The sequence below is a fragment of the Eubalaena glacialis genome, chromosome 19, assembly GCF_028564815.1.
Source record: "Eubalaena glacialis isolate mEubGla1 chromosome 19, mEubGla1.1.hap2.+ XY, whole genome shotgun sequence".
NCBI classification, from domain to species: Eukaryota; Metazoa; Chordata; class Mammalia; order Artiodactyla; family Balaenidae; genus Eubalaena; species Eubalaena glacialis.
In genome coordinates this window covers 2,587,394-2,603,209 of record NC_083734.1, presented here as the reverse complement: position 1 = coordinate 2,603,209, position 15,816 = coordinate 2,587,394, and the positions used below count along the sequence as shown (strand labels likewise).

Below are 15,816 nucleotides of genomic sequence, written 5' to 3'. Positions count from 1 at the left end.
TATGATCCCGTGACATAGGAAACGCCGGGACAGGCAACTCCAGAGACAGGAAGCAGACTGTTGGTGGGGGAGGGGCAACAGGGAGTGACTGCCTAATGGGAAGGGGTTTCCTTCTGGGGTGATGGAAAGTCCTGGGATCAGTACTGATAACCGCACGCTATCGTGAAGGGCTAAGAACCACTGAACTGTCCACTTGAAAATGGGTAAGATGGTGAATTTTATGTCACGTAAGTTTTATCTTGATTAAAAAAAATTTAGAAGAGCAGAACCACGTGGGCAGAATTCCCACGTGATGTTCAGCTGCCTCTGGGCACCAGCCGCCTCTCCCCAGCTGTTGGCTTCCGCTGCCTGCAGGTGTGAGAACCCCAACCACTGGAGGCGGTCCTGCCCCACCCGCAGGAGACCCCCCAGCTCCCCGCGACGGTCAGGTGCCTGGTCAGTCAGGAAACCCAGCTCCAGGGCCCAGCCCTGTCCACCAGCCAATGGGAGGGCTGGGCAAACGTGCTGGTTGAAAAAATATGTATTCCCTCCCTCCTGACCAGGTAATACCCCTGGTAAATAAGTCAAACAGTTAAAGAAAAAAAAAGGTAGAGAGGGAAAAGTCTGTCTCTCTCCCACCACTGCGATCCCCAAACCCCTCCCAAAAGCAGCCACCGACTGGACTCAGTGCTCCTCAAGCTCGCTGGCCTCACCCAGCTCCTGGAGGGACCACGCTCTCCCCCTGGCACTGAGGAGGCCGCCCGTCTGCTTACTGACCCCATATGACTTAGAAAGGGATGGAGAGTCTCTCCTGAAGAACACCCCACCCGTAACTTTACACAAGAACTGTTTTCAGATTTAAAGAAAAGTCCGAGCCGCTGCCTGGAAGGGCCTGTGTCCCCATGGGCAGAGCCGAGGGGCGTTTCCAGCAGACCTGCCTCGTGTGGCCACGCGTGCTCCCGGGGGGGCACGGCACACAGGCGGGGCTGCTGTGGCCTCCAGTGAGCGACAGCTCTGGGGCACTGGCCTGGGTCTGCCCCAAGGCACAGAGGGCTCCCACCAAAGCGGGTGTGGGGCTCTGCCCAGCCCTGAGGCCAACAGCATCCCCCAAGGACAAGTCCAGGGACGCCCGCCTGGCCCTCCCCTTCCCCACCCCCACCCCTGCTGCCTGTTTCACACCGGCAGGGCCCGAGCCCTGGACCCACTACAGCACCGCACGGCCTCACGCCTGTCACGAGCCGAGCCTTCTGCGGGAACACCCAGGTCTCCTCGGGGCCCGGCCACTCCTGCTCCTCCTTGAAGCCTCCTCCAAGACGCACGCCTCACGCCCGCTGGACTCCTGCCCCAGGATGGACGCAAAGACGGCCCCCGGGGACCTGCCCACATAGCACTGCTACTAGGCTGGCGGCCTGACTCGCCCACACCTGCCAGGGCCTGGAGGGCAGGGCCATTACCTGCTCCTGTCTGGGTCCCCGCAAGGCAGGACAGAGCCTGGCATTCGGTGCACTTTGGCAAACGTCCAGGGAACCGAGCCGAATACAAAAGATGGTTCTGGTTTGGGGAAACAGAGGCCCCAAGAGACACGAGCAAACTGGCACAAAATATACATTCGAGGTTGCAAGACAGAAAGCCCACGGATCAGCCATGGGCAGCAGGGTTGATGGAGCACCCGGGGGGCCTCCCAGAGCGGCAGGCTGGGTGGGAAACCATCCCAAAGCCTGCAGGCCAAGCCCTGTGCCCAGCGATCCGGAAGCCCATGTGCCCAAGATCTCAGCCCAAATTAAACAGAGGGCGCCACACTCCTGTCTGAATCACCTATCACAAGTTCACCTTACATTTGGCATTAAACAACTTTAAAATATCCATTTAGCCTCGTAAACCGATTTGCTATTGCTTAAATGACAGGTAAGAAGTATTACAGTAAACGTGTCCCCTTTTCATTAGCGATCATTTAAGCACGCTGTAATTTCTGGCTAATTACAGCACGGTGATTTAGATGTTTCATGCTGTGTATTACAGTTTCTTAACCTGGGGTGCAATTCTGAGGCTGAGAGAGTTGACGCGTGTCCCAGAGGAGGGACAAGCCCTCTCCGAGGCGTGTGGGCAGCGGAGAAGAAATCTCCCAAAGCAGAAAACCACTCACAACAGGACGAAGCGGAGCCCTGAACCGCAGTCCTCGGGGGGCGCTGCGGGGGGCTGCGGAGGTCTGGACACCCACCCCCACCACCCAGACCCACTCCCACCGCTGCCAGGTGAGAGGGAGCCGCACGCCCTGCAGCCGCTCCCCCGTCCAGCAGGCGGGCAGGGGAGACGTATGAGGGAGGTCTTTACCGAACGACGGCCAGGGGTCCGAAGTCCTGCCGGGGGCTGCCGGAGCACCCCAGGGGTTGGTCTGGCTGGCTGAAGCGGAAGGGCCCCAGGGCTCCGCCTTCGGGGCAGCAGGGCCCGCACTGGGCAGGGCGTCCATCAGGTCCAACAGCGTGGTCTGCTGCGGGTGGGAGCCATGCTGTTGAGACGAGGACCGAAGAAAGAGGACAGGTTTACCCTGCTGCCCTTGTGGCCAATGTCCGCCCGTGCCCCTCCCAGTGCAGAGGGCTTCTGGGGGGCCCAGAACACCCGGGAATGCGCCGCCCCACATCACCGCTTCCCAGTAAGGACCAGGCTCCACCCACACCGGCTATTTGCCGCGTGCCAAGTGCCCGCCGTCTGTCGACAGGTCCTCGGGGCTTCCCAGGAGAACAGGGGTTTTGTCTCCCTCCGAGATGCGGTCCCCCGGCCCGCCCGGCCCCCCAGCTGCCCGCATCATCCAGGGCTCTCTCCCAAGGGCCGCCTCACCCTCCTGCTCCCACAGCCAGCCCGGCTGCCCTCAGGGACCCCGCAGCACTGGAGCAGGGAGGCCACTGGAGCCCGAGCCCTGGCCCTGCGGGAGGGTCTGTCTCCCGACGGGATGACGAGGTTGTCAGGGGCAGAGCCACATCCAGTTCACCTTTAGGTCCCGGGTAGGAAGCCCGGCACAGAGTAAGGAGGACGCCGGCTTACCCTGGGCCAGGAAACTGTCCCAAAGCACTTGATGCTTAGCAGCTTACAGAGCAGCGGCCGGAGCTGCACGGGGTGGGGGTCGGGGGGACGTCACCGTGCTCAGCTGCCGGGGGACGGAACTGAGGCGGGGTCAGGGGAGGGCCCAGCCCCTCGGGCGGATGTGTGTGTCACCCGCCCTCTCCTCACTGCCGCTGGCTGTGACAGCCGCTGGGGGTTGGGCTCAGGAGGGTCTCACACACTGACTTGCCCCCGACGCCCGGCCCGTGAAGCACTCACCTCTTTTTTTTTTGGAACTTTAACTGTGTCTCTGCGGCTTTCTTCCAAGGCCATCTGCAACCTGAGGTCATCTCCCCGCCTGAGGCGCTCTTCCTGTAGAGGACAATGGACCCTGAAGCTGGTGGTCACGGCAACAGCATCGCCACGAGCCAGGTCCTCCTGGCCAGAGCCGGAAACCAAAGCCATATCGCACGTCACTTCAAAGGAGGGTCCGGGGACGAGGTGCACATCGAGCCTCTCCCACCCCAAGGTGCGCCCGGGGGGGGGGGCCCCCACCCGGCTGGGGGAAGGGAAATACTTGTAAAATACTTTTTCGCAAAATAAAAATGACTTCAAAATTCTTTCTAATTATAGAAGCAATATGTCTCCTTATAAAACACAAACAACCCAGAAAGGGATTAGAAAGAAGACAGAAATCACAGGTCATTCCACCCTGCCCCCACTGTGTGTGCTTCCAGAAAATGAGTGCGTGTTTATATTTTATGATTTCTAACAGAAATGATTCGTTATACTTAATTTATATTTATTCAAGGCACAGTCAGCATATATAAAAAGACTGGGCCGACCTAGCCTTTTTATACAATATAATGATTAAATATAAGTAAACACACTCACTGCGCCTTCTTTACCATAAGACAGGACCGAGGAACTACAAGGGGCTGGCCCATCCATCTGCCCCATTTTCCCCGTGAGTGCCCTGCACCTCCCGTCGATGGCAGGCCGCACGTCCTGAGTGGACAGAGGGGCCCTGCCAGGAGCTGGCCGCTACATGGACCTCTGGGATATTCCAGTCACCGCGGGACCCACACCCGCCTCTTCCATCCGACCCCCCACTGTCCCTCAACAGCATTGCCAAGCGGGAGGGGCCACGGGCCTCGCTGCACTCCTTCGCCTTTTTTAACCAAAGGGCAGCAAGTCCGGCCTGAAAGCGGCAGCCAAGGGCCGACCCCTTTGAAGGCTGCTCCTTTCCCTTCTTCTCCATCTTTTTTGTAAAAACCTGTTTTTTTTTAAATTTTATTATTTATTTATTCATTCATTCATTTATTCGGATGCTCTGCGCAGCATGCATGTGGGATCTACTTCCCTGACCAGGGATCAAACCCGGGCCCCCTGCACGGGGAGCGCAGAGTCCTAACCACTGGACCATCAGGGAAGACCCTCTCCTTCTCCATCTTAACGTAGCGTGTGCTTATAAAAGAAAAACTGCACACATGCCCATCTCTGAATGTCAGACTCTCATCTCCTGGGCATTTCCTCCCAGCCTCTGTCTCATCCTTTTCTGGGTCCAGATGCTCTCGACCCACCGTGCAGACCGTGGTCCGCACTCGGCGCTGAGGGGCTGTGGACACTTGGCTTGAAGCCTGGCCAAGCGCGCGGGAGCGCTTCCGGGAAGCACCTCTGACCGACGCGTAGCCAGGACCAACTAGCGAGAGCCCTTCCTCCGTGTGAGTGTGCCCGGGCCCCTCCCCACGGGGGCGCGCATCCCTGCTGGCACCCACCTGCTCGGCCACCTCTCTGCTCATGGCCAGCGCCAGCTGCAGCTGCAGCTCCTCTTCCCCGCTCGTTTGCGGCCGCGCCTGCTCCAGCTCTGAGGACACCCGTGGGGAGGTGGCTGCGGGGGAGGCAAAGTCAGCGTGAAGGACCAGCACTCCCTGGCCAGCCGCCCGCTCCCATCTCGCACCCACAGGGCCACCCTGGCCGGGAGAGGGGGCTCTGCGAATACGCTGCGGGCACAGCCAAGGAACCTCACAACTACGCCAGCCACGCAGCGCTCGCCAGGACAAACACCCTGGGCGGCCAGTTCGGGCCTCTCGGGGGTCAGAGCCTGTCTCCACTGCACGGCTTCAAAGAGGGGGGCTGAGTTTTTACAACATCGAGAGCACAGTTCTTGAAAAGCTGGGTCAAAGATCATTCAAAGAAGTACAAGGCCTGCGTGGACTAAGGGCTCCTCTCAAGAACCGCCCCCGCATGTGTAAGAATCTCACTGTATCTCCCAGTCCTAAGGACATGGAAAATGAAGACCAAACATTTCTGCAGTAACCGTGAAAATTTTTGTTTTTTAAGTAAAACTGCACGTTGACTTGAAAAAAAAAAACATACCTAGCCATTGTTCGCTTAAGTACTCAGCTAGTTTAAACATTTGAAGCAGCACCTGCTTTGATGAAGCAGTTCTGATGAAGGGATGAGATGTGAATTCCCAGCTGATTCCCAAAGAAAGGGGTCTTCGCACAACCCCACTGTGGGCAGACTGGGCCCCCCACGCGGAAAACGCCGGGCTTTCGCACCATCACGCTTCCTGCGTCGGGGAGCCTGGGTGCCTGCAGAAACCAGACGTGAAGCTTCGGGAACAGCAGCCCAAGAGCGCGCCACCCCTGCCCGCCGCCCCCCAGGAGAGGAATTCTCAGCGCGAGGCCTGCCACCCGGAGAGGTGTGGAGCCACCGCCTTGGATGCCTCTGCCCTGTCCTCCCTCTGGGCCTCTGTGCGAGCCGCTCCTCCCCAGTTCTCCAGCTCGGCTTCCCTGGCCGGTCCTCTGGGGCCGGCCTCCCGCCAGGGCTGGGTCAGCACTCCCGCTCTCCCAGCACCCCTATTCTGTAGTTTGGTGGGTCACGTCAGAAGGTGCTCCTAGGGACGGGCCCAGGCTCGTCTTCCCACCATCACGCCCACCCGCCAAGTCTGACCAAGCAGCTGGCAAACACCCACCGCGTGGATAAATGGACAGATGGATGGACAGGCAGATGGAGGGTCCCACTGCACGGCCGAGGGGTAGTTGTTAAAGATGCTCTGACTGTATAGTCGTCTGCCCCCTTCTTCCATTACATCCCTTCCAGCAAACCCAGCCCCTAGCACTCACGCAAATGCTGCCTCTGCCTACGTCTCCAACCTAAGCTTGCCTCTTAGGATCTGCCTCTTTGGGAGAAAGTAAATGGTGGGGAATGATGTCTGATACTGAGGTTTCTAGATGGCTGGGCTCTGGCTACAGTGAGTAAAACGGGAGAAGAGGCGAGATGCAGTTAGGGTCCTGGAAAAACCCACAGAAGAACGGGCGAGGCTGCAGGGGCAGTGCAGGGTCGGGGCTGTAACTGGCATCACTCTGTCCTACAGTTTAGGAAAGACACGTAAAACACACGGCAGTGAGACTTCATCTGGCACAATCATGTGGCCTGAAGCACGGTGTGCTCACTGTGATTTACTGTCAACCAAGAGAAACATTAAAAAAAAAAAAAAAAAAAGCCAGCAACCAATTGCCTCATGTCTACTCTAAGCTAGTGAACAGGTCGAACAGCAAAATGCTGCAGTTATCCAAAAAACACAAACATATTTTTCTAAATAAAATCAAGTCAAATCCCAGCCTAGTGCATCGCCCCAATTATATTTTCCAAAGCATTTCTTTAGAAATAAAGCTACATGGTAACCGAATGTCCTCAAATCTACCTTAATAATTTGATTTCTTAACAATATACCAAAAAAACAAAAGCGCATTTTTGGTTGGTTTGTTTCCAAACTTCACCTCTGCCCGTCACAGGCGGCAGCTCTGGCCTCCTCGTGCTCTAGAAGCAACATCACCACCCAGACTGGTGGGAACAAAGGAAGCTGGCCAGTCGTGGCGGACAGTGTGGGCGGACTCCTGTGACGCACATGGCTCTTCCGTCCAGGTCACAGCCACTCAGGCCACCCGTTCCCAGCCTCCTTCCTGGTAAGAGTCTCTGAGGCTGCTTCACAAAACCCTCAGCTTAGAGCAAGCACAGCACATCCGACACCCTTCATTTACTCCCAAATGGAAACCAGGAGTGAAGAAAGGGGAAGACCTCAGACCCCATCCCACACCCCAAAAAGCCCCCTGAACAGAGAGCCCCATCTTGGCAGGGAAAGCTGAACCTGGCCTAACCTGGCGGGACCGGGAGGAATGGGCCGGGCTCTGCGCAGGGCCTGCCGGAGACCTGAGGCCTTCCTGTCCTCCGAGCCTCTCAGCACAGCTGCGAGGCCAGCCCAGCTTCAAATGCAAACGTGCACGTCTGCACCCCACAACTGACGCTGCTGGAATAACGTGTGGCCGGCACACACGGAAATAGCTCACCACATCAGTATGGAAATTAGACAAAGGGTATTCCCCTAAACGCTGTGGTTTTCATAAGAGGAGGCACGGCTCTCGGTCACGCAGATGGAAGAATTCACAGCCACCAGCCCAGAGCATCTCAGCTGAGCTGCACACGGCGGTCTCAGCTGCGAGGGAGGCGTCCGGCGGAGACGTTCCTGCCTTAGTGACAGCATCTCGTCCCCACAAAGGGCCTCTTGTGCCCGAGGACAGAGGTGGTGGTGAGATGGGCCTGAATGGGCCCTTCTGACCCCCGGAGCCTGGCCCTCGCCCCACTCTGACGATCTGAGGGTCTGAGGGTCCACAACTCACGGGGTCAGTGGAAGAAGCGGGGGTTCAAGGGGCCGGCCGCTCTCGGGTCTCAGGCTGCTTTCTGACCCAGCACCCTCTCGAGGGAAGACCGGCACTGTGCGCACAAGCAAAACCACTCACAAGCAAGCGTGTCACCACCCTTCTCCTGCAGCTGAGACGGGCCCGCGGCGAGGAGCACAAAGCCTTCACCTGTCGGGGGCCCCCCGTTCACCCTGTCCAGTCCGCTACCCTGGCTGAGAAAGCTCGGGGCAGGGGAGGCTGAACAGGGAGCCTACACACGCCCAACAGTTCCCGCAAAATACAGGCTAAGAGGAGAACCAGAAACACGGCTGGCGTCTCCTGCAGGGCCTCCCGACCTCAACTTCCTCGCCTGCTCCAGGGACCAGCCGACCCACACCGGTCCCCAAACGCGCCCCTAAAGCAAAGGCGCTTCAGATGGGCACGGTCGGGGAATTTCGAAAGAAGAAAGCAAAGCAGTCAAGGTAATAAAAAAACAGGAAATTGCTTCTTCTCACTGGCTACGTTTTGCAGTGTTCCTAGAAAGCACGTAAGCGGTGTCCGCGGTCACGGACGCCGAGTGAAGGGCACAGACTCTGCAGACCCAGCTGGCCCAGGGGCGGCTCTGCACGGGGACTTCTCGTAAAGCCCTAGCACGCAGGCTGTCTCCGGGTACACGAGGCACGTCTGACAACTTGGCAAGAATGCAAGGTCGCCAGGCAGCGGGGCTCCAAGAACACCCCATCTGGGTCCAAACACTGCCGCCACCCTAACAACCCCGTGCCCGCCAGCTGACGGGGATGCCAGGGCTCCCGTCCCACCCCACCCTATAGCAGCAGGGGGACCGCACACGAATGGCCACCTCTCTGGGCTTCTGCTTCCACGTCTATGAAGTGTGTGGGGGGGGAGGGAGGGGTCAGGAGGACCCGAGGCACAGCGGCCCCCCAACCTGGGGGCCAGGCCTTGTCCAGGTCACTGCTCTCCACTCTGCCCACGGCCACCAGACGCCCCCCTCCATCTCCCACGGCAGAAACCAGGGACTGGTACCCGCTCTGGCCCCGGGCCTCCATGGGCAGAGGACTGCGGCTCTGGCGGCCGGGGCCTCCGCCCTCCTCTTTCTGCCGGTCTCTGAAGGAGGGGCTGGGGAGCCGGCACTGAGCCCAGGGCCAGCTTCTGCCCCCCAGTGACCAGCTCCCCGGTCCAGCTAAGTTCCTTCCTCGTTACTGAACTGCAGCGAAGTGCTTACTGGGTCTTCCTCAATGTGGCGACAACTCCCTGTGTTCCACCAGCCGTTTCCTGAGTCACCGATGACCCTCGGCCACGAAGGACACTCCCAGGCAGAGCCGAGCCTTTTAAGCCCGTTCCCCAGGGAGACCCTCCAGGGCCCTCCCTCTCCCAGCTCACAGGCAGTAGAGGAAAGACTGCTTCTGGTCAAGCAAGGCAAATTAGGAGAAAATAAGCTCAGATCACCCCAGGTAACACTGAAAGAGAAAAAACCATAAATACATTGTGGAAAAGCAAAAGAGCTGCAAGATGTGAAGAGCCGAAAGTACCACCACAGCCAGGTGACCTTCAGGACGAGAGGGGGGTGTGACTTCATAACGGAGGGTGGGCCGTGGCCCAGCCCTGCCCGTCGCCACCACCTGGCGGCCCCAGCGAAACCCCCAACTTGACTGCAGTGCAGACCCCCCATCTGATTTCAGTTCACAGAGGTACCGGGCGAGGACTGAGGCAGCAGGTGGGCGAACCCAGACCTCGGGCCGCTCTCTCTGCAAGACGGCCGGCCCAGCGTCTCAGCACAGGGTCGCGAGCACAGCAAGACTGCAGGGACGGGACCTCCGAGCGACCGTGCTGCTGGTGGTCTCGGTGTAGACAGTCGGCTCTAAGTCGCTGTCAGGACAGTGGGCAGACAGGCACGCGGGCTGGGGCGAGACGGGCCCGACGGCTGCTGTGCACTCTGCCAGGTACGATGACAGCCTGTCCTCACCGCCACGTTGATGGGGGAAGGGGAGATGCCAGAGCCTGTTTTAAATACTTCAGCGTAAAAGGAAGTGAGGGCCACCCCTCTTTTCCTGCCCCCACTCCTCTCCCAGAGGAAACAGCTGTTGACATTTTCTTGCGATTTCACCCAGAAAACATAAACACGTGCTCTTTCCTGGCACGCACCCACGGGGCCCGTCTACTCACTGCTGTGCATGGGCCCCACCCAGGCTGGTGTTTCGGCCCCGGGAGAGGGGGCGTCTGCGAGCATGGGCCCAGATCCAGGCCCTGCGGCTACTCAACCCTCCACCTCGGCCTCGGCAAGACATCCTCCACACCCGGGCTTCCTCACCTGCAGGACGGAGACAGAGTCCCCACCGCCTCGGGCTGTCGTGAGGATCAGACCAGTTCCTGTGGGAGCGCCTGGCACGTGACAGGTGTACCACACCTGGCGCCTCGCCGGACCCTCAGTCCAGGCAGGGTCCCGCCCCCCAACGTCCCGAAGGCCAGGGCTGAGGCCCGGAAGTGAGGTGGCTCGCCAAGGTGCCCCAGCCACAAGGGACGAAGGCTGACCTAAGGCCTTGCCCTGCATCATCAGTCCCTCCCACAGAGGAGGGAACCGGGGCCCAGAGAGGTCACAGGGCCACTCACAGCAGGAGAACTCAGAGCCAGTCTCAGAGCCCATGCCATGCCCTCCCAGAGCCCTGAGGTGCTCTGAGCGCTCAGTCCTTGACACTCGCACATGCCACGCCTGGCGCTTCTCCAGGCCCGAGGCCAGTCCCTGCTCTCCTGCAGCTTGTGTCCCAGTGAGGGGGACAAGACACACACACACGCACACACACAGGGGAGGTGGGCTGGGGTGGGGAGAGCCTGCCCTGTGCTCAGGTCTGACAGAGACACTGCAGAGGGGCCTGGGCGGCAGCAAGGACACCAGGCAGAAAGCAGGTAGGGGCTTCGCCTGGGTGCAGGGGGTGAGGCTGGCATAGGCAGAGCGCCCAGAGGGCCATGACGGAAGGGCCCTGGCGGTTCCGGGGGCTCTCGGAGGGCCTTCAGGAGGGTGCAAGCCAAGCAGCGATGCCACCTGACCGGTCCAGGGAGGATGGTGGGAGCTTGGGCCAGGATGGCGGCTGTGAAGAAGGTGAGAAGCGGCTGGTTTCTGGATGGGCTTAACTGAGATGCTATTACACCTGGCAACGTTCCTGGACCATCCGGCCCGAGGTCACAAGAGAACATCTGGGGCCCGGCCTGGCCTGGACGATGCCGACCCTCGGCAGCCCAACCTCACCCTCCCAGCACGAGTGGCCTGTGCTGCTGCCCAAGCGGAGATTCAGCCCACGGAGAGCGTTCCCCTGACCGGGGGCTGGGGCACAGCTGGGCCCCAAAGCTGTGAAGCCCTGACCCCCGGGTTCGGAACGAGAGCTTATTTGGAAACAGGCCTGCTGCAGATTCATTTGTTAACGGTTAAGCTGAGGTCACACTGGAGCCGGTGGGCCCGACATCCAACGTGACAGGTGTCCTTACAAGCAGAGAAGAGACACAGGGGTGGACACAAGGTGGGGGGGCAGCAGCCGAGGCCATGGGACACCAAGGAGGGCCACCACCAGCAGAAGCAGAGAAGCCACAAGGCAGGACGCTCCCCTGCGGGTTTCAGAGGGAACAGCCCTGCGGACACCCTGATTTGGGGCTTCCGGCCCCCAAAGCTGACACGACCCACTTCTAGCGCTGAAGCCCCGGTGGGCGGCTCCCAGGTCAGGGCCTCTCCCAGCGTCAAGTCTCAGGCCCCGCCTCCCTGCACACACGACTCCACTCCCCAGGGCGGCTCACCAGCCCCTCCCCCGCACCTGGCACCTGCTCCGCTGGTCGCAGAGGGCCCTAGAGTCCTCCAGGTCCTTCCTGCCTTCAGACCACACTCCCCCTCCCACCGCCCCCGCCCCACCCTCAGGGAGGAAAGAGAGCCTGGGTCTCCCCGTGAAGGGGCCCCAGCTCGCCCTCCCCAGCGGGACGCTCTGTGGGCAGGGGTTCTTCTTGGACACCTAGACCAGGGCAGGTGCTCTGGGGCCCCCGAGGCCTGCGTCCACAGCCCACAGAATGGGGACCTATGCCTTCTACACCCCAGACCCGCCTGTGGCCAGGAACCTCCCCACCCTGGCTTGTTCCAGGTTCATTTTCTAGTTTAGTTTCCAGCGAGCACAAAGCTGCGACTCCCAAGGGCACAGCTCACACACGCGTCACCACCACCCTGAGATACGGGTGCTGCCACCGCAGCCCACGGACGCGGAAGCCGAAGCCCAGGGAGGAAGGAGCCAGCGTGGGAGACAGTGGGGACGGACGGGGCGGACGGAGCAGAGACAAAAGCTGCCCTGTCATCTGCTGGCAGGACTCAAGGCCCATCCTCTGCCTGAGAGAAAAGAGCGAGTCTGTGCTGCTCTCTCTGGGCTGCAGGTGAAACCCTCTCCGTTACGAGATCACCAGCTGGCGAGGTGGGGAAGGGAGGGCTTGTCCAAAACAGGAAGGGATTGTTTCTCCTCGCCCTTTTCCCGGGGGTCCCCATGGTTCCTGGTGCTCTGTCTACACCCATGGGAAAGTTGACCTTCGGGGGAGCACTGGGGCGAGGGCTGCACCCACAACTCCCCAGGCAGGCGCTCGGGACGGAGGAGAGGGCCTAGGACACCAGAACTTCAACAAAGACGTAATTTCTCTCTTTCTTAATTCAATCATAAATAAACTGAGGTTAAATGCCTACATCAGTTTCTTAGGGTAATACAGACAGGAAACTCACTTTTAAAATGAGTGTTTTGACGGAAATTTCCATCTATTAAACTAGAAATGATCTTTCAAAAAATTTCAGTACCCATTTTGGGCTCAGGGGCTATCAACTGAGCACGGTCAGCCCCCCGGCTGGCGGCACTGCACCTGGGCCTGGTCCGATGGGGAAACATTTGCCAATTTCAAGAGACAGAATGATGTCCATACATTTTTCCCACTACTCTCACTTCTGGGAACTCTACATTGAAGACAATGAAGAATCCTCAGAAAAACAGGCTTTCTGCCCAAAGACGCTTACCACGTGGTTATTTACGCTGTGAGAACCTGGAAACAACTGTGACTGGGGTGGGAATGGTGAGCGACTCCTTTGAGGAGCGGCTCCCTCAGGCACAGCAGCGTGTGCAGTGCCCACATTAGCACAGGGGACACCCAAGAGCCCAGAAAGAGCACTGCCCCGTCCCCACCGTGTGGACGTCTAACCTACCCAAACTTTAACCTTTAAAGCCACACGGAAAATGCACGCAGGAAGTGAGGCGAGAAAAATCAGGGACTGCAGTATTTCTCCTGGGAATCTGGTGGTAAGGAGTCGGCTAAGGGGTGACCTCTGGGCCACGCACCCCGTCCCACTGCACGCAGGGTTAGAACAGCCCCGGACCTGCCTGCCCGGCCCCCTCGGAGCACTACACGTGTCGCACCGTGAAGGCGTCCGCCTCTCCCGAACCGGAAGCCCGCGGAGCGCCCGGCCTCAGCTGCCGACGGTGAGCCCCCTCCGCCCAGCGCCGGCCCTGGCGCCCTCGGGCTTATGAAGTGAGCGAATGAATGCACTCACCTTCTGAGAAATGTGCTTTGAAAAGGTCACGTGGGTATGAACGACACGTGTGTAACACTTTTCTACTGTCTGCACAGTATGAAACATGAGATTCCTCCTGCTCTCATGGAACACACTTCAGACCTGTGATCCAGATCTGTCCACACAGCTGCCTCCGGGGATGTGGGTCTTGATCTGGCCTTCGCTTCCTCTTCAGAGTAAGAAGCCCCTGGCTTTGCCCGCAGACAGACGGCCGTGACAAAGCCGAACCACCCCCCATTCCCACAGGCCAGCAGCTGGGGGGTGACGGCATCATGATACAGAAAGCAGGGACGCAAAGTTGCATTTACAACACATCTGCAGCCCTAGAAAAGAAAATGCTTAGAAAAAATGTCCAGAAGGACATACACCCACATGGGAACAACAGCTGTCTGTGTGACAAGATTACGGAGTGTGTCCGTCTTCTTTTTGCATTTTCTACACCATCGGGAATGGACAGGCATTACCTTTATAATGAAGAATCTAGCAGTTTCTTATTTGCCGCCCAAGCTGCGCTTACAAGTTAGACCTGGAGAAGTGGGCCACGGGGGCACTGGCCCGACGGGCTGGTCACCACACCGCCAGCTGGACCACGCTCCCCACCAGCAGGCCACGGGAGGAGGCTCATCCCACTGCAACAGCCATTTCGAGCTGCTGAAAGTCGGCGAGTCGCCTGCTGACCGTGACTCTCTGAAAGGGCGTGGCCGCCGGTGGTCAGCAGAAGGGACGGGAGGAAGGGCTCGCACTGACCAGGGCCGGAGCCCCCTGGGAGCTTCGGCGCCACGCTGCCCGTGCCCGCCCCGAGGCTCTGACCTGTCAGATGTGTGCCGGGGCTCTGGGACACCTCGGGAGATTTAAAAGCTCCCGAGCAGTCAGCTGGAGCCAGTGGCTTAGGGAACAGAGAAAGGGCAGCTGGCAAAATCGGGAACAGCATTTTATTACCAAACAAAATCTAACAACTAGGAATTACACTGCTCTAAACTCAAAGTCTCAAGATACAGTACAACATTTCCACATTTCTGGAAAAGCCCACAAAGTGTATTCGCAAAAGGCTAACAGGGGCAGACACCAATGGAGATAAGCACGTCACATCAAAACACCACCAAGAAAAAGAGAATTCAGGTCGATTTAGCATTCGTTCGTTCACTGCTTACTGAGCACCTCGTGGGTCAGGCACTCGGCACTGAGCACAGGCTCCTGCTCCGTCAGCGCAAGGAGACAGAAGATAAAAGAGAAAACTACTCTGAAGACAAACACAGAATACGTGATATACAGAGATTATCCATAAATTACGTGGTCTACTTTCCAACACAAAGAAAAATTATTCTTAGACCTTCCCTCATTTTTATTTATACTATAATTTTAAATGCCCCCTTCCTTCAAGCTGGCCATTGGAATCTGGCCACCAAGCAGCCATGAATCAGACATGGCCCTGCTGTGTAACTCTTACTGAGCCTGACTCAACCCCCCCTTTGCTTTTTTCACATCCACTACTGACAGTCTATAAAACGACAGTTTGTGTACCTACACTTTTACAAAGGATGCTTTAAAGACAAAGGGACAGCTGTAGCTATTGCAGCCACACATTCCGTCTCCCCTGGCACATGGCAACATCAATCGCCTAACTGACAACCCGCATCAGCAGCTCTGACAGCTGTTTCAACCTCACCCTCTCTGACAACCAGAGGGCCCCGTGGAGTAACCAGTGTTACACGAGGTGGACCACACAATCGTAAAACTGCCAGGGCTCTGGGTTCAGATCCTGGCCTGACTGCTACGACCGAGTGGATCTGGGGGAGCGAGTCCACCTCAGTGTCCTCGCCAACGACCCCCGCCCCGCCGCCTCCTACAGGAAGTGAACGGGGACCGCCAGCCTCCGGCTGTTGCAGGCACTGCAGCCCCGAGCAGCCCAGCCACGCGGAGGCCTCGCCACGGCACATTCAGGCCCCGCTGGGGGCCCAAGCCCAAGAGGCAAGAACGAACACCTTTGACATTTGCCGCCTGGACAGACGTGTCACTAAAACTGCCACCTCCCAGGGTCTGCTGGCACTACCAACCAGCCTCTTGATTCGATTTCCCACCTGAAGACGTGACAGTCAGCGCCGGCCTGTGCCGGACACTCGCTGCCACCGAAGATCAGGGCTCCCGCGACGTGCAGAACACACCGGCTCCGGCGAGACGGGCTCCCGAGTGAGTCCCGTCTCCCGCCAAATTCCTCGCCCAACCCCTTTGGGAGCAATCAGCCGACATGGGGCCCAAAGCCAGGTGGAAGGCCCCGGAGGTCTGGGCACACTCCCCGCCAGCTGGCTGGCCCTGCCTTCCCGATACCGGGGACCACTGGCTGGCAGCCACCACCTCTCAGCCCTGGGCGCACCCACCCCGTTGCTTTAAAGTGTGCCCAGGCCTCCTCAGCCCCATCAGGTCCAGCACCGTCATCTCTCACCTGGGGAAAGGCAGGGGTCTCCCACCAGCCTCCCTGGGCCCGCCTGGCCCCCCACACAGCCAGAGGGTCCTTGTGAGCCTTCT

General features: G+C 58.9%; 1 protein-coding gene across 3 annotated transcripts in view; it reads right to left on the bottom strand.

The window, feature by feature from the left end:
- EPN2 (epsin 2) overlaps window positions 1–15,816 on the bottom strand; it is a 68,256-nt gene that overhangs the window by 14,510 nt on the left and 37,930 nt on the right. For 2 of the 3 annotated variants that reach the window (XM_061176450.1, XM_061176452.1), the window contains exons 3-5: window positions 4,794–4,906; window positions 3,295–3,453; window positions 2,311–2,485 (exon numbers count right to left, since the gene is read on the bottom strand). In XM_061176450.1, the coding sequence (XP_061032433.1) occupies window positions 2,311–2,485; window positions 3,295–3,453; window positions 4,794–4,906 (447 nt within the window). The remainder of the gene's footprint in view (window positions 1–2,310; window positions 2,486–3,294; window positions 3,454–4,793; window positions 4,907–15,816) is intronic. The other variant, XM_061176451.1, reaches the window with a different exon arrangement.